The 22,581-nt window shown below is 44.0% G+C and overlaps 1 protein-coding gene across 8 annotated transcripts in view; it reads left to right on the plus strand.

Moving 5' to 3' along the window:
* The first annotated feature begins 597 nt into the window (after positions 1–597).
* The window catches only part of DGKI (diacylglycerol kinase iota), a 203,213-nt gene continuing 181,229 nt past the window's right edge, over positions 598–22,581 (plus strand). For all 8 annotated transcript variants that reach the window (XM_021552019.4, XM_021552020.3, XM_085568617.1 and 5 more), the window contains exon 1: positions 598–995. In XM_021552019.4, the coding sequence (XP_021407694.3) occupies positions 613–995 (383 nt within the window). In that variant the 5' untranslated portion in view covers positions 598–612. The remainder of the gene's footprint in view (positions 996–22,581) is intronic.

Consider the following 22,581-nt stretch of genomic DNA (forward strand, 5'->3'; position numbering starts at 1 on the left):
AAGAGGCAAGGCTGCTTAGGGAGCACAGGAGTTTCTGAAATCTCTTCCTGTAGCGCTGCTTTCTCTGTAGAGCATACTTGTTCATGGGGTTTTATTTATTTATTTATTTTATGTCTTTCTATTTTGGATTGCATTAGCTCAGGGAACTTTTGCATGCAGAAAACAAACAACTGTCTGTGCATAATTCCTGCAGTAATTTCTGTATAGCCACAGACCTCAACCTTTTCTGCACTTTTTAATCTTATTGTCACCGTCGGCTCTTTGTGCTGAAACATGCTGATGCTATTCTCTGAAGTTTTCCTTAGTGCCCCCTAATGAAGAAAAGGGAGAAGCAAGGAACAAGATGGGAGTACAATTAACTTTACGAAGGGGCTCCGTGGACGTCTTTGCCGCTGGGTGCTTTGATTCTGAGCGCACCAAATTGAGATCACCGGCGTGCAGACTGGAAGCGATCGGCCGACGAGCAAGCGCGGCTGTGAGACGAGGGCAGCGCTGGGTGCTCCGGGGCACCTGTGCTGGTCCGGGCAGGTGCCGGCAGGGGCCGCGGGGCCGCCATTGGCCGGCGGCCGGCGGGGCGTGGCGGCGGGCGTGGCCGGCCAGGAGTTTCCCACAATGCCCCGCTGCAGTGCGGCCGCCGATGGATGCTGCGCGGTCGCGCTGCCATTTGCAGCCGCCGCGGCTCGCAGCGCGCCCCGCGGCCCCGGGAGCTGCGGTCCCCCGGCCGCCGCCGCCCCCCAGCGCCTGCAGCCGCCGGCTGGCCCTTCCCTGCCCCCGCCTCCTCCTCCTTCTCGGCCCCGCTGCCCCGCCGCAATGAACCCCCCCGCGGCCGGCGGGGAGGAGACGGGGGCGGCGGGCGGCGGCTGCCGGGGGGCCGAGGGTGGCGGGGAGGCGGCGGGCGCCGCCGGGATCCCGGAGGAGCAGGGGCTGTCGGCGGCGGACGAGTCGCTGGAGGAGAAGCTGCGGAGCCTCACCTTCAGGAAGCAGGTGTCCTACAGGTGGGTGCCGGCCGGGCGGGCGCCTCTCGGTGGGTGGGGAGGCGGCAGGCGGGTGCTGCGGCCAGGCAGCGGCGTGAGGGCAGCACCGCCGGACCCGCCTGACAAGGGGCTTCTTCATTCCGAAGTCTGAAAGGTCTCCCAGATCTGCATTCTCTTAAGCCAGCTAGCGATCGGCTCTCAGCCCTGCTGCTGCCGTCAGGTTTAAGGCGCTCCTCCGGCGCGGCAGCGCCAGGGGAGATGGGGAGCGTGACGGGGAATGTGGGTGAAATTCAGAGTTACTCTGAGCCAGAGTCGGGGCTCTTGCCCGGCTGGCTAGGGATTAGGGTTTGCCCTTTTCAGTGAAAACACAGCCGCCGGTGATCCCGGCGCCTCCAAACGTTCGTTAAGGGGACGGGAAAAGTCTTTCTGGCGGCACCGCTGCTCCCGGGATGAGTTGTCTGTGGGAATTCTCCCGGAGTGCAGTGTCCCCTCCCTGCCTGCTCCCCACCCGCGCCGGTCGCCGTTGCGTAAGTCCCAGCGGCTGATGAGATAGGGGAGCTGCTGTGCCCGGCACCCCACGCGTGGTTGCGGGCTGGGGGCCACCAGCAGGCAGCCCCCGGGTGTCACATGCCCTGCTACGGCCTGAGCAGGACGTTACTTTCATAATCAGGGTTTTCTGTTTTTATGGCTGTGCGTTTGCTTCATGTGTCTGATGTCAAATGCACCTGCATGAAGGGGCTGTCGCTGGGGTTTGTCTGCTCTTCTGTTACCAGTTAGGAGCTGCTAATTGCCAGCATCTGCCAAAACCGAGTGCTGTCTGAGAAGGTCCATGCCAAAAAGTTTTTGAGTCTTACCTAATTCAAGCTGCAGAGCCCCTGTGGAGGTAGCACACCATCAGTAACTCATCTTCTAGTGTGCTTAGGGATGAGCCCTCTCAGCTGGGAGGACAGAAAACACAGAGCTGTTACTTGTCCCTGCAAGAAAAGGGTGTCTCTAGCCACAGGTATATTAGCTGAAGACTCTCCCCGGCCATGGGGATGCTGAAATGTGCTGTCAATTTACAGCTGGGATAACTTAGGTGCTGGTCTAAGCTCTGCATATGGCAGGTTTTAAAGATGATGTAATTAAACACTCTTCATAGCTGAAATTTTATATAATACTTGATGTGTGCAGACAGACATTCCCCAATCAGGGCTGATGGTCCCAGCATTGTGTGAAGTTTGGGATGATTTGTCCTAGACTCAGAAAGGTGAGTGATGTGAAAATGAAAATTACTGAATACCTCTGAAAGAAACATTGCATCAGTCAGCTCTTGGTACTTCTGCATCTCTACCAGACAAATTTCTTAGCTTGTGCCATTTAGGGGCAAATCTGTTGCAGGTAAAGTCTGAGGTGAGCTGCTGAAATAAAGTGGCTGCTAACAAGACAGGTTTGCTCAGGTGTTTGCTCTTGGGATAGAAAGAAAGGAGTTTGCAATAAGTCTTCTGCTTTTTTGGGGGCTGGCACGAGGGTAGGGAAGAGGCGATAGTAAAATCTGTTTCTTATGTTCTGCTGTCTAGGTTGTTGAGGAGTGTGTTAAAGATGTGGGTATTCTTGAAGTTTTCTGCATGGCCAATATTTGTAAGGGCTTCATATTAGATGCTTTTAGGATGAAATGTAGAGTTTTTCCTCCTTCTCCTCTCCTTTGTCTATGCAAGCATATAACAAGTCTTGAACTTTCAAGCCCTTTTCTTAAACATCTCTTGATGCATATCACTCATTCTACTTGACTTAAGATACGTGCAAGAAAGTACATTTTCTTTGCACCCATGGATTTCCACATTTTTTCCTCATTTATGGCTGGTTTCCTACAGATAATATTCACTTTATAATTTATCCATAATGAGAACAATCTGGATAGATAGAAGACCACACAGGATTTCTACTGAGTTCTCCACACCCTGCAACCCCAGTCTCTTCAAATTGCTACCATTTCCCTCAGTAAATTATGGTGCTGAAATACATTTGCGAATGTAAATGGCTATATTAGGTCCAGGAAAACCTATTTACCTTGGCACTTGGACTCCCATACCCACTAGCACAATAGAAATTATTTGAGCTTCGTAGAGCCTTTCAAACAGCTCATTTAGGGCTCTCTATGCAGGTGCATTACATTGCCATACACACCTGTAGAGCTGTTTTTATACATTCAGGAAAAAAACCCCAACAGTTGGAACTTGCTTAAAACAATAAAGGTGCATGAAAATGCATATAAAAGAATAAATCTATTGGTGGTGGTTGAAGGAGTCGAATGGGAGGTCAGGGTAGTGTTACAGGGGAGAAAAGGAAGAAAAACTTCTGTACCAATGTTATAAAACTGTAGTTTGCCTGAGTCTGGGCTTAAAGTATGATCTTTTTAAATTTGTTGTTATGCAGGAAATATCCTCATCTCTAATTAGCTGACATTGTTGCACGCAAATGACTTGTTAATTTCTCTAGAATTGTACCAAAACTATGAGTAACACGTTCAGAAACCAATGTTTTGTACCGATGTGGCCAGTAGCTTGAAATGCAGAAGCTGCTGTATTAAATATGTCATAATTTTGTGTAGCAAATACCAATGTAGGCGTGTTTGTCCCCCGGTCAAACCAGCAGGAGGGAAAACTTGCTTTAAATAACGCAGGTGTGCCTCGTGGGGAGCTTGAAAATTCCCAGGACCTTGCCACGCTCCCCTTGCACCTGGCTGTCCGCAGAGCTTGTCCGCGCCGGGAGCTCCGCTCGGAGCAGATCTGCGCTGCAATTGGGGACACACGAAGGGTGGGGATGTGCCACTTTGCCTGGGGATGTGCCTGTGCGGGAGCCGACGGCTTCGGAGCGGGGATGTTCCCATGTCCGTGCGCTGCGAGATCCCTTGAGCGCATCTTGCATCGCCCCCAGCGCGGGTCCTGCCCGCCAGGACCGGGGTCGGACGGGGCTGCAAACAGAACCTTCGAGCCCTTGCTGAGGGGGAGACCGAGCGACAGCCAGACAAATCTCCCTTTTCAGGGAGAAATCTTCCTGTTCGTCTCTGAAACCAGGCTGACCCACCCGATGGTTGGATGCTGACATCAGGATGCCAACAGCTAAGCAGCAATTCTTAACCCTAATTTATTTTTTACCCTGCAGAAACGGAGTTAAATATCTTAACGACGTTTTGGCTCTTCTGCTGAAAATCTGAAATATTGGCTCACAAAATGAAAAACTTTTTTAATTTTTTTTGTAAACTGATAAAACCAAAAGTTCAGTTTCCCATCCCACTGTGAAAAGATTGGCAAATGAAAACTGAAAAGTGAATTAAATATGTACATCTGCCAGAGAGAAATGCTTTTTACAGTTTGGTTCTCAGAATAATATTTACCCCATACATTTCTAGACCCAGCAGAATATTTACAAGATATTGGAACAGAAAGCTGTGAGGTAATTTTTTTTCCCCTTTAATTTTTATTATTTTGTCATTGCAAAGTTTGTGAGGAACCTTGTGGTGTCTTTTAGATTAAGTAGAGGTTAAAGTTGCTTTTCTGAAGTAATTCTTGATATAAAGAGAAATTCACATTATACCAAAGATGGATGATTAATAAGAATATACAACAAATATACAATAAAAAGCTAAGGTAAGAGGAAGCCTGGAAAATAAAGCATTATCTGGTGCTTTTCTGCAAGTATTTGCACCTCCAAAATCTAATCTGAAATGCAGTCTTGACATTTAGTTAAGCTTAGAGAAATAGTAAAAGTAATAAATAAATGAATAAGAACCCCAATCAAACAAAAGTTCATCCCTAAAAATCAAAACAACACAACCTAAAGAGCAAGCTAACTGAAACAATCAATAGAGCGAATGGTTTTTAATTTCTTAATTATTATGTAGAATTTCAGGGAATCTGGATTAGTTGCATTGGAAATAAAAATAGAATTGTAATTTTTATTGTCCCTCTTGAGAGAGCTCAAGTGATGTTTGGCAAACTCTTGTCACCAGAGAATAGCTTTCCTAGAGAAATGCAATTTCATTTTGACCAGGTTGAGAAATCCTGACTGAGGCAGTGGGTGGCAGGCTTTAGAAGTTTTGCTCCTCCTTGAGCCAGGACTTTCCAGGTGTGGGGCACTAATGGACCCTCTCGGAGTCCCGTGCCGCTAACGGTCCCAGCGGCTCGTGCCTTGCCTTTGGCAGCAGGGAATTCCCGCAGGGAATCGCGCCCTGCCCGTTCGGCACGGAGGAGCTTTGGGGATGTGCCTTGCGCGCTTTCCCGACCCTTCCTCTGAGAGCAGGAGCCAAGAATCGAGCTGGCCTCTCCCCCTACACCATCAGCAAGAACTGCTTGTCTGCCGTGGCCATAAGTAACCGGAGTTATAATTAGAGGTGGTTTGTCACTGTGTTTGAAGGGGAAAAAGTTATGGCAAGGAAATTCTGGGAAATCCTTATTACGCAAACCCTGTCGCTTTTGATGAGCATTTAAGTACCTGAGACTACAGATGGGGACTGAAGTAGAAATATAAACTTGGAAACATCCTCATTCTTTTTGTTCTTTTGTTTTCAGACATGGTAACAGTCATAAGACACACATCACTTCTCAGTAAATATTAAATATAGACAGGATAATTGAGGTGTCTCCTATTACTAAGGCTTAATTGTTTTATGAAATGTGACAGCATTCAGTAGTGTACCGTGAAGTATTATAAATAACTTAAGCTGAATGACATTTGTAAAAAAGAAAACACCCAACACAAGCCTTTGATCTTTTGATTGTGTTGTTTTATTTTACCTAAGTTTCTTTGAATCTTAACACATTCAAATGCTATAAATGAGTGCAGCTACTCTGCATGAAAATGATGGATGGGTTTTTATTTTCTACCAAATGTCAAGGAAATAATTCTCACTCTCTGGCCTAATCTCAGAGGATCTGCATGCAACTGTCTTTGTTAGGAGTTGTGGGTAGGTACTGTGCAGTCTTCTTACCACCCACTCATGTAACAGTAACTCAATTTACTTTGTCACCCAAGACTTTCATCACCATTTTGTTGTTTCCTCCCAAAGCAGATGACTGGGTGGTTTTGGTACATGAGGGGGCCTTCATGAAGCTATTTGATTTATAAGGCTTTGAGGTGGAAACTCTGTGCTGCAGCAAAATGCAGAAAAATGCTGGGATAGTCAGAATGAAGAATCCTACCACAGGAAAATCAAGTTGACATTTAAGGTTCCCTCCTGACATTGAGATGTGGCTGCCAGTCTGGCCGTCAATGTCTCTATGCAGCACAAAGTAAAGGGACTGTCTTTGAATTTAGAGTGTGTCTGACCTTCTCCCTTCTGTATCTGGGCTTAGCAGCACCTCACAAAAGAGATGTTGCGAATGGTAACTTTGACTGAAATGACACATGAGCTGCAATGGAAATATGTACATAGTCAAAATGAGATAAGTGCATCAGTGATCTGAGAGGGTGAGCCTCTGCGAGCACATAATGAAGCTGTTGTGTAGCACAGGCACGGACCTGTGCACTCAGATTGCCCTGCAGGTGGAAAATTTCATCGTGTAAAAAGTGCTGAATCAGGTGCCACATAACTTTGATGAAGTGGAAAACTGATTTTTCTCTCTCTAGTCCTTTGGAATAAATGAGCAGGTAGTCAGTACTTCTCTCCTGGGTCAGCCGTGGGGCTGATGAAATTATCTTCTTGAAGCCTAACCACACTTTTGATAGATTTGTTTGGTTATTTTTTTGATTGTTTGGGTGGTTTTTAATTTTTTTTTTTTTTAATTTGGTAATTTGGCTGAGGTTTTGGGAAGTAGATGTGTATAGGCAACAATATTCTGTGCACTTCCTGTTGCTTTATGGGACATGCAGCAGAGCCTGGGCATGAGATACACATGTGACAGTCAGACAAAAGATTTCACAGATGTTAAGGAAAAGAGGAACAGGGAAAAAAAACATTTAAAAAATGGTCAGGAATAGCAGCCTCACATCTTTGTATCCACTTCTAGTTACAGAACTGTCAGTGAGAAACTTTGCCTTGGGATAAATTGTATGCAGAAATTTGGAGCTCTTGTTTTGTCTTGCTTTACGAAGTTGTTGTTTTGGTCCTTAGAAGCTCTTTGTAAGTGGAAGTAATACATGAACTCAAGTATACTTGACGTGTTCATCCACATGTCCAGTGTTGGCCTGGGGACATTTGTCTCCTGTTTCTTTTAGTTTTTGAATGATTCTATGATTTGTTGTTGTTAGCAAAGAAAAGTGGTATGGGATCGGGCATATCTGAAAAAAGTGTTAAGAGTACCTCTAGAGAAGTCCATGTGTGTTTAGGGAAACTAGAGGGGCGTCTTTTTGGGTTAGTGCTGGGTATTTGGTGGCTGTGTGCGACCAAAGTGATGTCCTTTCAGGGTGCAGAGGGTTTATATTGGGACATGAGCACAAAGTACTTTGCTGTGTGTTTTAAAAGTTGCAATCGTGTGGTAAAACCCTCTGTGCTTTCACCAAAAATTTGCTGGGCCCTCCATGGGCTGAGAAATGCATACCACAGTCTGCTGTGTGCTTGTGGGCCTTGGTGCATGCTCTTTATAAATATCCAGGGACAAAGATGAAGGGATGTCATTATGTTGCTAATTCCAATGGATGGTGTGTCAGTTTTCAGCCTTTTTCTGTCCTTTTCTCTAAGGTAATGCATATTTATGCATGCAAAATGTTAATGTGCTTGCTCATGGCAAAGGCCATAGATCTGATGGAAAGGACAGTGCCAAGAGCTGTGTCCCAGGTTTTTAGGTACATTTCTCTCTTTAAAAGCCCCCACATCTCTCTGTTTTCACTTTTCATCTCTGTCTCTATCTCTTGGTGGATGTGCTGAATGCAGCTGCTTCCCTGATGCCATGTTGTGCCAGCCCCTGGATTCTCCCGTTACTCTTTCTCTGGGGATGCTGAGCTCCTGGTGAGGCTGCTGCATGTGCAGCCCTGTTCGTGCTGCCAGCAGGGAAGTTGATTGCTTCTCAGCCAGCTAGTAAAGACTTTTTTTTTTTTTTCCTTCCTGGAAACTTGTGTTTTGCCTATAAAGGCATTCAGAGAGGTTTTTGTCTATGAAGATTAAGGTGTGTGCAGTCCTCACACCAGCACTATCTTGTCTAATGTGTTGGCTGCTGTGTGCCACATACTAGCACAGAGTAGTCCAGTCAGTGCTTGAATTGGTCTCTGAGGAAAACACTGGGCTTGACATGACTGTGGTTAGGAAGAAAAAAAGGAGGAAAAAAAAATTCACCAGAATTTTTTCACTTACAGAAGACCACAGTCCCCCATCTTAGTATGAAGAAGAGATCCACAAACAAAGTAGGAGACTACGTAGTGTCAAGAAAGAAGCTGTTTGGTTTTTGACTCCAAAAATATCTAGTGTGCTGGTCAGAGCCTTAACTCAAATTAAAAGTGTAACTCTTGTCCATTGGATGTTGTCTAACTAGGCTACAGATGCATGGCAGAGATAAATTGTTTTGATGTTTTTGGTGGTCTGACTCCATGTAAGAGCTCTTGGAGGAGAGATGTGGGCTCTTTTCAGTGTCCAGGGACTTGGAGGAAGGTGTTTAGTGGTCCAAGGTGTGGGTAGTGGAAATGTGGTGGGTGAATACTTTGTCTTGCTTTCTAATATCCTTTTCAGATTTATTCAAAATTTTCCATTCCTCCCTCGCTGTTACTAAGGAGTTTGTGTTTAATATGTACATCTAAAATATGTGCATATTAAGGCTATATGATACAGAAGTGTTTGGGGGTATGAGCTGATCCTTTTTAGAGAAGGAGTAAAAATATGTTTAATGGAGACATAATTATTAGAAGCACTATGCTTATGTAGAACTTGCTTCTGTATTTGTAATTTCACCAACTTCCAAGTATTTTAAAATCGTAAAATTTATTTCAATATTTCTTATTTCTTTCAGATGTTCATGAGTTTTCCCTGTCATAAAACCAAACAGTAAAGTCCTTAGTAGTCAGGTTATATTTCTCCTAAATTGTATGACTCATCAGGAAGCTTGACCCACTAGGGAGCATTTTCCAAGTGGAGCAGAGATTAAGCTTCAATTGCACAGATTCATCAAAGATGGTGAGTCGAACACCCTAGAATCCCCCTCTGAGCTCTCAAACTGCTCCCTGATGTTGTGTAATATGCAGGAGAGGGGACTGCCTGTGATGCTCTGAGAGGTGTCATGGGGTTTCTAGGCACCATAGGAGAGGATGAGGAAGCAAAATAGCTTTAAAGCCTGTTAGCATTAAAAGATGATGAGAAGATGCCTTCCTGTCATCACTTTATTTCATTAGGTTGCTAATGAGTTTCCTCTAGGGATGGCAATGGGGTGGTTCTGATGCTTCTATCCAATTAGTGAGTGATCCCAGGAGTATATCCTTTTGTTGTGAAAACATATTGAGGCTCGTTCCTCCTGGAGCATTGCATCCTGCAGGTGCTCTGAGGGCAGTGAAATGCCATGTGAAGGTGCATGCTAGGCCAGGTCCTTCATTACTAATTGCTGATGATAGCCTGATGTACAGCTTTGAGATGGAGCCCTAGAGAGCAACGGACTCTCCTGTGAAAGTAAGTGAAATGCCAAGATGCGAATAGAGTTTCATTATTAGTTTTGAGGTTACTTGTAAGTTGAGACACTGAGAGAATTCACATTTTAAAAACCCTCATGTAGATAGGAAACAAAAGATAAGTGCCTTTGATGCTACTGCCTCAAGGGATATCCAGTACCAGCGCCTTGCCAGCTGCTTGTTCTTGTAGGAATCTTTGCTTCTGGCACTGTAGTCACCTCCAGGTTTTAGTTTGATTTAAAATGACATTGAAGAAGGAATTAGAAACAGTACTGATGCAGCTGACATGTTTGGTTGTGGGTGGCCTTCCATTAGTGAAGAGAACTTAAGCTCTTCCCTGTTTTTTGTTTTTGCCTCTGCAGGTAGCCGACAGTTTGCAACTGTCACTTCTCTTGTAGGGCACTGCATTTGGCTTTGCAGCAGGTAGTTTTATCCCTGGCCAGTGTCTACCACAAGAGAATTTATCTCTTTCTATATTTTTTAGTTGCTCTCTGACCTTTTAATTCTATAATTTTCCTTTATTTCCCTGCCTTCACCCAGACCCCTGTGCTCTGTTGTTTTTGTACCTGGGGCTGTGCAATGCGTGGTACAATGAACGAAGAACACCGAATTACATGAACACTGGGTTTCACATTCTACAAGGTTAGATTTAACTTACTGAGGTTGCTTAAACAGTTTTTTTCCTGCCTCCAAGATTTGTGTGAGCTTTATAGTATAGTGCTTTATCTCTCATTCTTTGTCATCAAGTTGCCCATAAACTGCCTCCTTCTTCCCTTTAGAGTTGCAATATGGGGAGTTTCCAAGCCCTGCAGTGGTAAACTGTGTTGCAGAGGAGTTGCGTGCTTTTTTAAGGTGTAATTGGATTAGAGACTGGTTTTTGACTTCTTTCTATCAGTACAACATGAACCTATGGCAAAAAGGAAGAGCAACTAGTTACCCTCTCCAACTTTTCAGCTTTTATTTTTTCCAGCTTTACCAGGTATTGAAGGAATGCTGAGAGGTGTCTGACGAGCCCCACTGATGCATAACAAACAGTGCAGTTTTAGGCTTCCAGTGGGCTGGGTAGAGGGTAGGGCTGTGATGCTTGCCTGGACTCTCCTTTGGCTTTGTGAATCTTGATTCATCCTGGACAGCAAACAGCAAACCAGTGCTTTTCATTTCCTTGAGTGTGATATGGACCATATCATCATTTGATAAATGTGCTGTGTTCCAGAGTGAACAGCGAAATTACCGAGTGTCGGGTTATTTGGCCTCTGTCTTGGCAGCATTTTGTTTCTCTTTTTTCAGCAAAGAGAAGGATGAGTAATGCTGGCTGTGATGCTGAGGCAGCTATGAGTTGGATTGAGACCAATGAAGCAGTTAAGATGCCCCCTCACAGATTTTACATATGGTGTTTAGAAACTGCTACCCCAATGACCTTCAGTCTAGTGGTCTAGGAGTGGCAGCTCTTTCCCAAAAATCCCCTTACCAATCAAATCTGATTCCATTTGAGAGGGAGAAAAGCCATAACCTTCAGCAGGGATGGCTGTAGGCAATCTGGCCTGGCAGGCTCTGGTACCCTCCAAAGGGAAGGCTGGCAGAAGCACAGCTTTTCTGCTTTCCAGAGGAGATGCTGCTTGTCTTTCCCTCTGGGAATAGCCTGGGCTTTTCCAGTGCAGAGCAAGCTGCTGTCCATACCCCAGACTCCTGGCGATGTGATGGACATCAACAACATAAGCCAAGCACTATGCATGTTTATCCAAACCTCTGGGCAGTGTTTATCCAAACCTCTGGGCAGTCTCAGGCCAGAAGCACTCTAAGAAATGCTGTCTGGGACAGGACAAACCCAGAGAGAGTGTTTGTTAGAAAAATCTCACATGTGATTAAAAAAAAAAAAAGAGATTGAGTGGAGTAAATTCTGCTAATTTTTCCTAATTTTTTTTTTAAATGAAGGACACAAAGCTGAGCTATTGCTGGCTGCAACTGGGTGAGATGTTTAATGTGACACACAAGTAATTTTATTTCCTCATATGTAATCTTCCAGAGTCACCTATTCAAGAGGAAGGAATACGTTCTTTCCAATTTTCACCTCATTTCTGGTGAAAATGTGAGATCAGATAGCAGGGAATTTAAAAGGAAAATCTAATCTGTTCCCTTGGGTGGGCAATATGGTATGTTTTCCCTAATCCCTGGATTTCTCAGTTCATTCACTCTTCTCCCCTTACCCCCACCTCCTTAGTGCAGAAAGGAAAGCATTGAAATGCCATTCTGCCATCAGCAGATGATTGGTTGAAGCTGTCATTTTCCTGCCCATACAATAGCTTCTTACAATGCCAATTTCCCTTCTTTCTGAAGAAAGACTTTGAATTTGGTGTTTATGTTAGTACCTGGTCCAGTAAGCCACAGCTGCTGAGCCAGAGTGTGGGGGCTCCTCTCCTTTCACAGCTCATGCAATTCTTCTGTGGGAAGAGAAGATAAGCTGACTAATTTGGGGAGAGAGATGGAAGGAAGAAGGGAGCTGACCTATGGCTTTGAAAATGCTGGGTTTGTTCCTCCTCATTTCCTAACTGGCAGGGGCTGTTTTCTGTTCAGGGAGAGGTGCAGTGCAGACAGAAACAGGGAACTTCCATCACACAGTGATTATACCCCTCTTCTGACTTAGCAGAAAAAGAAGGTAATTCACTTTATTTTCAGTCTTTGGCCTTTGTCCTAAGATTACTCAAGTCTTTTGCTTCATGAAAATTGGATATCATCCCATTTTACATGTGAAGTGCCAAGATACCAAATGGCCTTTCCTTTCTGCCACCAGTGATTTTATTTTACTCTCATTTGTGGCTGTGCATCTTATCAGTTCTAAAGCTGAGCCTGACTGCCTCCTGAAGGATATGGATGTGGGCCTGCTCCATGTGTCTGCTTCTTCCATCTGTTTGTGCTGGAAGCTGCAGGTGATAAAAAAAGAATTTGATTATTTCAACCCAGTCTGAGTTTTGGATCCTTCAGCTGACCAAAGATAGGCTTTTCCAGTGGGTCACCAGCAATTATAAAATGAGAGAAGGAGAGGAAGGAAGGGTGGAAAATTGTGCTTAGAGTGCACTGGATAAACTTTATAACAAAATCTTTTCCAAGCTTGAAAGAAGCCAATAAGGCTGTGAAATACAGAGAGAAAGAAAAGAGAGAAGAAAAAAGCTGGGGCACCAAAATCAACTCCACCCAATTTGATCCAATGGATTAAACAGAGTAAGACGTGGATTCCTCTCCTGTAGGAGACACAGCTTGCTGTCTCAAGAGGCAGTTCCCTGGCAAGTTAGCTCTCCTGCCCACTCCTGCCTGCATCATGAGGATCATGCCCAGAAATCGTGGGGCTCTCCTGAGTTTTGCTGTGTCCGAGCTGTGCCTGGACAGCAGCCCCCGTTTCCTGCATGGTGGCCCCTTTCCCAGCCACCCCTGCCCAAACACGCAGCGGGAGCTTTTTGTTTCTGATTCAGTCACTTTGCAAACAGTGTCACAATTTGTCAGGTGCTGAGCATGATATTTGCTTGATGGAAATATTGGCCCTATTGTGAATCAATCCTAACAGCTTCTCACAGCGAGGTTGTAAGACAATGAGACAAATTTACTACACAGGCAGACAAAGCAGCTTCTATTATGTGTGGAATCACAAATAATAGGAGGATAAATGAAAACCAGTGAAAATATCTTCATGATGGGTGTCTGCAGGCACAACAGTGTGCGTCAGCGGCTGACTGGAGTGATGAAGGTGTTGGGGACAGCCAGGTGAGCCTGGAGGGCTCGTGCCTGATGTGGCTGAGCTGGGGGTATGTGCTGAAACACAAGGAACGTTTCAAAGCCATTCTATGAAGAGTCTGCTCAAACAGAGTGGGGAAAAAAACATTTGTTTTTTTAAAGTGGTGACCTTTTACTCATTCTAAGGAAGTTGAGCATCAGCTAACACTTGTGAAGGTACCACAATATATGCATTTGCTTGTAATTCCAGTCTTCTATAGTAGAGAAGGGTAGCTTAAAAATTCTCAGTGGAATATTCCCATTTAAAAATATTTTTGACATATTTTCCAACTGAAATATTCTGGGAAAGATGCTGGTTTGATTAAAAAATCTTCCAGCTTGACCAATGTATTCATATATTTATCTTAAAGTCAAATATAGAATTTTTGATATTATAATTCCCTTTGTTCTTCTTTTTATAATTCCTGAGTTCTTATTTTCTCTCTGAGAAAAGTGATTTTGTTTTGCTTTGAAATATGAGAATTTTCCAATGAATGGGAGTGAATACCAACGTTGTTATTTGGTAGCATTTGTGAAACTATCTTGGCCATGATTATTTTTTTATGATAGAAATGTGTTGTAATAACCACATCTAGTGCTAGTCAGCCTGTGACACTTAACCTCTTCTGAGCTACCACAGACTGAAGGAACATGGAAGATGAGTTGTCCTCTGATTGCTAGCAGGAAATTCTTGATGTCATGACTAAAACATGTTAGCAGAGTTATATTGGGTGGGCATCCAAATTTTCTAGTTAAAGAGGGAGGTTATTCTCCAGGGATGTCTGAAAGCTGAATGCACAAGTGTATGGTTAATAGTTGTTTCTTTCCTTCTCTTTCTGAGAATGTTCTGTGTCTGGGAGTCTTCCTCTGCAGCTGCTGGTGGAAGTAGCTGGTTAGTAGAAAACTGTGTAGTCACTTACTGGCAACAGCTCTTGTCTTACAGAGAGGATGGAAGTGATGTCTGATGTTAGAGCTGAAATGGCTTCTTCCCTGAAGAAGTTGATCTGCTCTTCAGCCATTTCTGCTGCTTCTTTCTGAGCATGCAGCAGTTGGATCAGCAGTAACCCTCTCTCAGGGAGGGGGCACCAGGGTGCTGGATCTTGGCAGGAGGATGACGGGGTGAGAATTTTGTACTGGTCAAATTTCCATGAGATTTGGCTCTCTGGACTGAGGAGCTCCCCTCCAACTGGTCTGGGCAGCAGAAAAGGAAGGAGGGTAAGACTAAATGGTGTTGGTAACTGCAGCCTGGCAGCAAATACAAGAGAGAGGTGAATTAGCAAGGCAGAGTTTGTTATAGTAAATTATGTCTGGACGAGGGGTTGCTGAATTGTCAGCCACAGAACAGTGTCTGCTTGTGCTGGTTTTGCTGTTCCAGACATATGTCTCCCACTGGATTTAAGAACTTTCTTGGGAAGAGACCATGTGAATGTGCAGTTCTTGCCATTAAGACTAATGCATTTCCTTCTAATGGCTCTGCTGTGATGAATCAGTCCCCACATGCACATCTTAGTGGTTGGTGTCATGCCCTGCTGGCTCTGGAAAAATTGTGAGTACTGGTATGTGTGAAAAAGTCAGTATGAGGGGAGGAGGAATTATTTCTGAAGAATAGTTTCAGGCGGGGGAGACTGCCCCTACTCAATGGCTGTTAGCATGTGAGAGTCTTCTCCAGAGGACCATTCTGCCAACATAATTCTGGCTCCAAACTGCCTTCTGGAAGAGCCCATCTCTATTGACTGCAGGCAGTCCATGGAAAGACCCTTTCTACAAACAGGATGAATAGATGTATATCCTTGTTAGTGTTTGACAAATGCTTCCAAATTTTAAAAAAAGGGCAAAACATAAATTTTTTCTTGCAAAAAGGTTTTTTTTTAATTTTGTTGTTGTTGCTGTTTTTTTTTTTTTGTTTTGTTTTTTTTTTTTTTTGCAAGATATAAATCTGCTTTGAAGTGGAGGTGGTGCCTTTTTTTAGTGGATGCTGGCAAGTATGTCAGTTTTATAAAGTGCTGCAATATCTCTACATCTACAGCCAAATAGAGATGTTGCCATTTTGCTTGCTGTGAACTGCATCTTGAGAATGAACTGCATTGCCAGCTGCAAGGGCAGCTGGCAATGCCACTTGTTCTGTGATTTGGTCCTGGTGCAGGACATGAGAGCAAATCTCTTGCCTCTCTAGGGTGTATATATCTAGGGGGACATGTTTGTTGTGTTTTCTGTGAGCTACAGTAGATTGCCTGGAAAGTAAAATGCACGGATTGCCCATGACTGCTGGTCTCTCAGGATTGTTCTTTAATGGTTCAAAGCCAGCCCTGGCTGCTGAAAGGAGCTTGTGTTAGGGGCAGGTGCCTCTGTGCAAGTCCTGATGTTATTCCATGGGACAGTCCCTTTTTTGATGAGCTTTGCTCTCAGCTTAACATTTGCTGTTACTCTAATTCATTTACTTCACCAGAATGGCATAAACAAAAACTGCAGGGGGGAATGAATGAGGACAAATCATCTTTATTGTGAATATGTGACACCTCCAGCTGTTGATGATGTGGTGAATGGTACCTGGGTGGCTGACATTTGACCTCCTTATTAGTTTTAGTCTTTTCTTCCTTTGATTTGGAAGCCTGAAAAGCTAGAGAAGAAATGAAAAAGGACTGAAGAAGGGTAAATCGCTTCAGTCATTCCAAGTGTGTTTGTGATTATTCTGCAGGAAGAGAGATGACAGACTGTGGCTATTGCTTTATAAGTAGAAGAAATAATGATGAAATAAGTGAGCTCAGGGGCTTTTTCTTTACTTGCTATACATGATTGTTTTGTGTGTATCTAATAGGGACTTCACTGCTGCAGCAAATCATTGAAGGGAATATTCAGTAGAATCCAAAGAAGGATTAGGCTTTTATAGGAAAATGAATTGCATTCATAACAAGTCTGACTACAGAGTACCCACAATGTCACCGGGGCTGCCAAGGATTTCTTGCTCCAGGAGCTGAGAATGTGACCTGGAGGGGCTGGAAAGGGAGTGTCTGTGCACTGCAAAGTTCCATCCTTCACTGGGCACGTGCCACTGCCTGTGTTTCCTGTCTGCCTTGCCCTGTATTGGTGGGATATTGAGCAGAGTTCTTGAACTCATTGGGCAGTGATTTGATCAGGCGTGACAGCCACTAAGGACCTAAACAAATGGCAGAGAAGCTAATTCCGTTTCCCTATCTAAAATTCTAATCTTGTTTGTGACATCATAATTGGTTGCCATAGGGACAATTATGGTGTCATAAAAAAGGATTAATGATGACTTTAAGTAAAGATTAAGCAGCTGGAACAGATGAACTTTTTAATAACTCCTGCCTCCTCTGAAAGCTACTGTTTTGTGCATAAAAATATAGCTCCAAATAAAGAATGATGGGCTGCATGAAAGTAAATATGCACTGAAGGACTTATTATGCTTCCAAAAGGATATTGCTGTAAGTTTCTGAGGTCTGTTAGGATGCTGCACAGTAAAGGAAATCTCATCCATGCAGAGAAATGCTAGAATGAGCAACAGATCTCCTGTCTCATGTGGTCTTTTCCAGGTGTGAAGCTCCACAGTTTTTTATTTCTCTGCATCTTTTTTTGGTGTATTTAAACATGAAAAACTATGTGTACTTGGGGTTAATGTTCCACTGTAGTTAGTTTGGAAAATAATTATGATATGTAAAAGGTAAATGAATATTGATGGAAATTAATATATTCACTTGTGAGGATGCTCCAAATTTTAGTAGCTTGTGTGTTTGGAATAGGTTTTGTCCAGAGAATCAGGATTCCTGGAACTAGCATACTTCAGTATAGATCATCTAAGCTTTTGCCCATGCTATAAAAGCTGGGAAGGCTACTTAACAGAGAACAAATCAAGCAGACAGGGTTCTTGTGCCCAAGCCGCCAGGATCCGAAATACTGCATTAAATGGCTGGTTCACACACACTTTCCATGCTGCTGATTATATGTGGTTTGAAAAATTCTGAGTTGTTTCTGCAGCAGGAATGTCTGTGCTGGCTGCTTTGTCTTGCATGTTCCCTTGGAGCCGGGCAGGCTCCGTGTGGCTCTGCAGGTCTTGCTGCCTTTGCCTGCCCTGACCCACTCTGGCAGCCAGGTGTGAGCAGGAGGGCCATCAACAAGAATTATTAACACATGACAGGGATGGAAAAGTCGTGTGAGTAGCGCTTGGGGATGGGCTCGTGGCAAGAAACTACCTGAGGGCTTGTGTGTGGTGTCAGTGCTTTGCTGTCTCTCTTGCTCTTGTTACATTGGCTTGACTCTTTCTGTCTGTCTCCTCCTGGCTCTTGTTGCCTCTATTCTGAGCTAGACAGGACTGACTGACTTTGCCTGCATGGGAGGGGAAACACAGGGCACCTGAACTTTTCTGGGGATCCAGCTCTCTTGCTTATTGCCATGATGTTGGTCTTTGCTGTGACTTTTGGAGTGGTGCAAAAACAGCACAGTTTGGTTGGTGTTGCTGAGTGTTGGAGCAAAGCTGCTCTTGCATCCATTATTGAAGTGCATGGGAATCCTTTCCAGGATGCTCTGGCTTGCAGACAGGGACTTTTATGCCAGGTGTTGCTGTGATGTATTCCTGCTGGGATTGCCTCCTGCCTTGGGGTGCTGCTGCACATGAGGTTGGGTGTCTGGCCCTACTCTTGGCTGCAGCATGCTGAGCACAAGCTTCTCTCTGAAGCAGTTTTAGAGTATAATGACACACTCTGTATATATAAAGCAGACTTCAAAATCCTGTACAGGCATACATTAATCCCTGCAACTTCACTGGGGTGGCAGAGGACAGGCTGTTCCCTTACCATAGGAGATGAAATTCAAGAGTAAAGGTTAAACTTTGAATTTTTCAGTCATTTGTAGAGGTGAAACAGTCCTTTCAGAATACCTGCTCAGGGACACATGAGCTTGGGGCACCTAAGATGCTTTATCTGATTTTTAGCCAGGCTGAAGGTTTTACCACAATTATAAGGGATTTCTGTGGGTATAGTGCCAGTAGGTTTGGATGCTCTTTCTCTGACTGCTGCATTCTCCTTTCACTTATGTCGTCTCTCCCAAAGTCTTTGACTTTCATTCCTCCTGGATGTAGCAACCCAGTGTACAGCATTTTAACTCAATCTGCCCTTGTGCCCCCAGGTAAAGGATTTGCTGGCCAAGGATCCAACCCTGCTGTTTTGCAATACTTTGGGAAGAGCAGTTTATAACTACCATGAGCTGTACTCTAGCTAGTGATACTGAAATCAGCTTGAGAACAAAAATTTTAACACAATTGGAAATATTAGAAAACAGGCATTTTTTATCAGTGTTGGACACATCTGGAGGATTTTTCCCCTAACTGATGTGTGTTGTGACATGGTGTTTATTCCACCATGATTGATCATATTAATTGTAACATATTTCCTAGCTAATACGTGAACATCAATTTTCCTAGAATTAATTTTGATGCCTCTTACTGGAAGTCCTCTTATGGTTCTGAAGGATAATCTAAAGGGGTCTCTGGTGGTTGTATTCACTGAGAGCCCCAGTATTGTGATGACTTTGCCTTGAAGTCCTCTTAGGGCATGTGCTGCTATTTCTTGTTGCATAACTTTGCCACAAAAGCCCTGTGTTCCCCATTATCTGTTTATCCACTGGTTCTAGCTATGTTTTTCATCCTGTGTGCCTGCTTTTACATTCTGTTATCTAATTTTCTAGTTAGTCCTTAAGCTCTATTTTGCATCTTCAAGGCAACTGAAATTTTTATTCTCTGTGTTGTCTGTCAGTAGGACTATTAGAGTAGAAGCATGGCTGCTCTGGGCTGTGAAGGCAGGCTGGGGAGTTCTGTGCTCCCAAGTCCTGGAGCAGTAAGTGGCAGGATGAGGGGCCGAGTGGCATGATGAGCCCAGAGCAGGGCAGATGGCTCGTGCCAGCACAGACCTCTATAATTTGGGCTTTCATGGGGAGCTAAACGCCTCTGCTGTCTGGACCTTGGTGGTTCTTTTCTGAAATAGATCATCTAGTTGAGTCTCTTACTAAATCACAACAGTAATTCCTTGAGGAATGGCTAAGAGAGCATAAACAATTTTATCATTACCTCCAGATGGAGAAGGTGTGCCCATCACCAGATGTGAAGATTCAGGCAATTTGAGAATATAATGCCCAAGGAACTACTTGGTTATTTTTTCCATCTATACCTATCCAGCAGTCTGCAAGCTCCTCCCTTCCCCACATAGAGATGTGGGGCTCTGACTGCCCTGGGAACACCTCAGCTCAGTGCCTTGATATTTTTTCAGGGACCAGTATAGTGATGGGGACCTGGTGGTAGCTCAGAGGGGTGAATCTGGGAGAAAGCACTGCCCTAGCTTCCTCTCAGATGTGGTTTTCTCCCTTAAATCCCAAGTGCTACTCTGTAAAATCAGAGGCATTCTGTTTGTTTTCAACAGGCTGCACCAGGTTCCTTCCTCCTTGGTTACAGCAAAGGCAAAGTGTACAGCTGGAAGGAAAAGTGTTCTGTTCTAACTCCTGTGCTATAAAGCACTGAAATAACACTGTTGTGTCTTGGACTGTGTGTATGACACATGGTCAGTGAGAGGGCACAACTCTGTGCCCTGAGCTGGGCAGGAGAACATTATTCATGAGTGATCACATGCAGCTGACAAATGGTGGAGGCATATGAGGAATTGGACCTTTGGTACCTCACGCTGCAGAACAGGCTGGATCTCCTCTGTGTGCCTGCTGTGCTGCTGGGGCTGGTGGTGGAGGTGCCCCTTGTGACAGCAGAGCTTATGATCTGCCTCTCTGTGGGTGAGGAACAAGATAGGGCTGTCCCTCCTTTCAAACAGGGTGTGAAGTACATCTCTAGGCTAGCACAACTGTTCTCAAAGTCATCTTGCCCTTGCAGAGTTCAGATGCTGCAGGGATGGACACCAGCAGCACTTTCTGCCCCTAGGCTGAGGGTTTTCTAGAGACTGGTCCTGCCTGGGCTGCAAAAGTGTTCCTGGAAAGTGCAGTTCTGGTGATCTCAGGAAGCATTAAATACTGAAAAGCGTGTGGGAGCAGTGGGTCTGGATGCTAACATCTGCCAGGGCACAGAAGAAGTACATGAAGCAAGGGGAATTTCTCTGTCTGTTAATACCTAGGCAAGAATTATGAGCCAGAATGCTTCAATTATGTGTTTATATAGAAGTCTTGAGCTCCCTGCTGCTTTCCAAAACACAGCCATAACTAAGCCTGTTCCACCTTCTGACATTTAAACCTGTTTCCATTTGCTATGTCAAAATCTGTTCTTTCTTCTCCCCCAGAATTTTATCTTTGTCCTAATGAATCAGAAGATTTTTAAAAGTCCCTACCCAAACCTCATAACAACTTCTTAAATTCTAGACTGCGAGTGTATTTCACTTCAGCTGGGACTGAAGTCCTCTGCCACTTAAAAGTTACTGGAATGGGTGAAAACATTGTTTTGTCTTTATTAGTGATCTCCATATCAGAGAGAAGACCAGGCTCTCAGGCTAACCTGGAGGTCTTTGAAAGAAAGCTAGAGGCAAACAACACCCCAGATCCCATTAATTTCCATAAGATCTGCTCTCCAGCTTTTTTGATTCTTCTGGAAAATTGCTGCAGGTGGTTTAATTGGATCCACCTCAGTGGAGCCTTCTATGGATCAGGGTTTCATGGCTCTAAATAGGATGTTGATGCTGTCCTTGTTTGAAATGGGGACTTCCCATGGGTGACGCAGTAACAGTTTATATCTCACCTAAATCTGGGCCTCAATTTTTAGGGGTCCCCTTTTTAGATATTTTAGAAATATTAAGCAATAAATTTCACTGCAAGATACGTGTAAATGGGAAATCATTTCTGTCTTTTTATTTAATTTCTGAAGTGCTGTTTTTCAGTCTTATGAGATTTTTGATGATGGCAAATGAAAAAAAGAAAACCCTCTAGCCAAATATCTCTTGAACAGAGCCCCCTTTTCATCTGAATCTGGGAACATGAAAGAACAAATCTGTCTCTTGCTGAAAAATTTCATTTCTGTTCTAATTTGTAATAGGTCTCTAGGTGCTGAAACAATTTTCCTTTCTCTGCAGATTTATCCTGAGCATTTGTCGATAGTTTGGAACTGAATGGATGTTTCAAGTACATTTTTCTCTTTTCTTTCCCCTTACATGTAGCACAAAGAAAAGTCTAAGCCAGTTGGTGACCAAAATGAGCCATGGAGATAGAAGTGTTAAATATGAGTTAGACTATCTTGTTTTAGCAGATGAGTCAGCTTTGGTTTTAAGAAAAACGTTTAAAATATGATTGGAAAAAATGCTGAATGGAAATATTTCAGAAGAGTCTCTGTCCCTGAGAGAGAAGATGGGAGTTTTACTTATCTCTATGCAGAAATGATCACAAAGTGTTAAAAGTAGCACAAGTGATGAGCTCATACTAAATTCAAGTGTCTTCTTTGGGAGTATCATGCCCAGCGTCCCCATTTATGGAAGCAGTTATTCAAAGTGAAAATCAGGGATGCAAACCCAGGTCAGTAAGTCACTTGATTTTCTAGGCACCAGTGCCAGGAACATGTGGGTGATGGGATTCCAGGGGAGAAGAGAGGCTGAACTTCTCTGTCTGAGCTGGCTTGGAGGCCTTTGGAGCTGGACTTGAGGCAGTGGAGGCTGTTACTGCCCTTGGCTGGTGAAGCCAGGGGAGCTGCAGAAGGTGGGATGCTGTGACCACTTTTTGGGGAGGAGACTCTATGTGTGCACTGAAGCTCAGCCATTTTGGTAATAGGGTAGCAGGTGTTAAGGGGAAAGGAGCATTTAGAGAATGGAAAGATTGAAGAGTTGGCAGACATTTATGAAAGGTTTTTCCTCTCTGGATTTGTTATATCTTCTTCCTGTATTTCAAAGCATTACCTTTTTGAAAAGAGGATGATCAGCCCAAAGGGATAATGTTCAGCTGTAAAGCTGGAAAACACCAGCAGAGAAGAGCAGATGATGTGTGACACAAAATAGCAAATGAACCAGCTAAAAAGCTCTCCAAGTTCCCTGTAAAAAGAACATATTGACAAAAAGCGTAAGAGTTGCTATTAGCATGGCATGGACTATTGCTGTGCACTGTAAACAAAGTAAATTTATTCATGAATCCACTCTGACTTTAAGAGCTTTGCTTGTAGCCAGACAAAATGTTTATTAGAAGAACACAGTAGCTACTTCTTACTCATGGATAAAGATGAACGAGCAAACGGTGGTAATGTATTATACTTCATCACAAGGTAAGGGTTATTATGTGCTCTGCCTGGCTTTGTTGCTTGTTA

This window comes from Lonchura striata, chromosome 1A (genome assembly GCF_050655825.1).
Source record: "Lonchura striata isolate lonStrDom1 chromosome 1A, ASM5065582v1, whole genome shotgun sequence".
Taxonomy (NCBI): Eukaryota; Metazoa; Chordata; class Aves; order Passeriformes; family Estrildidae; genus Lonchura; species Lonchura striata.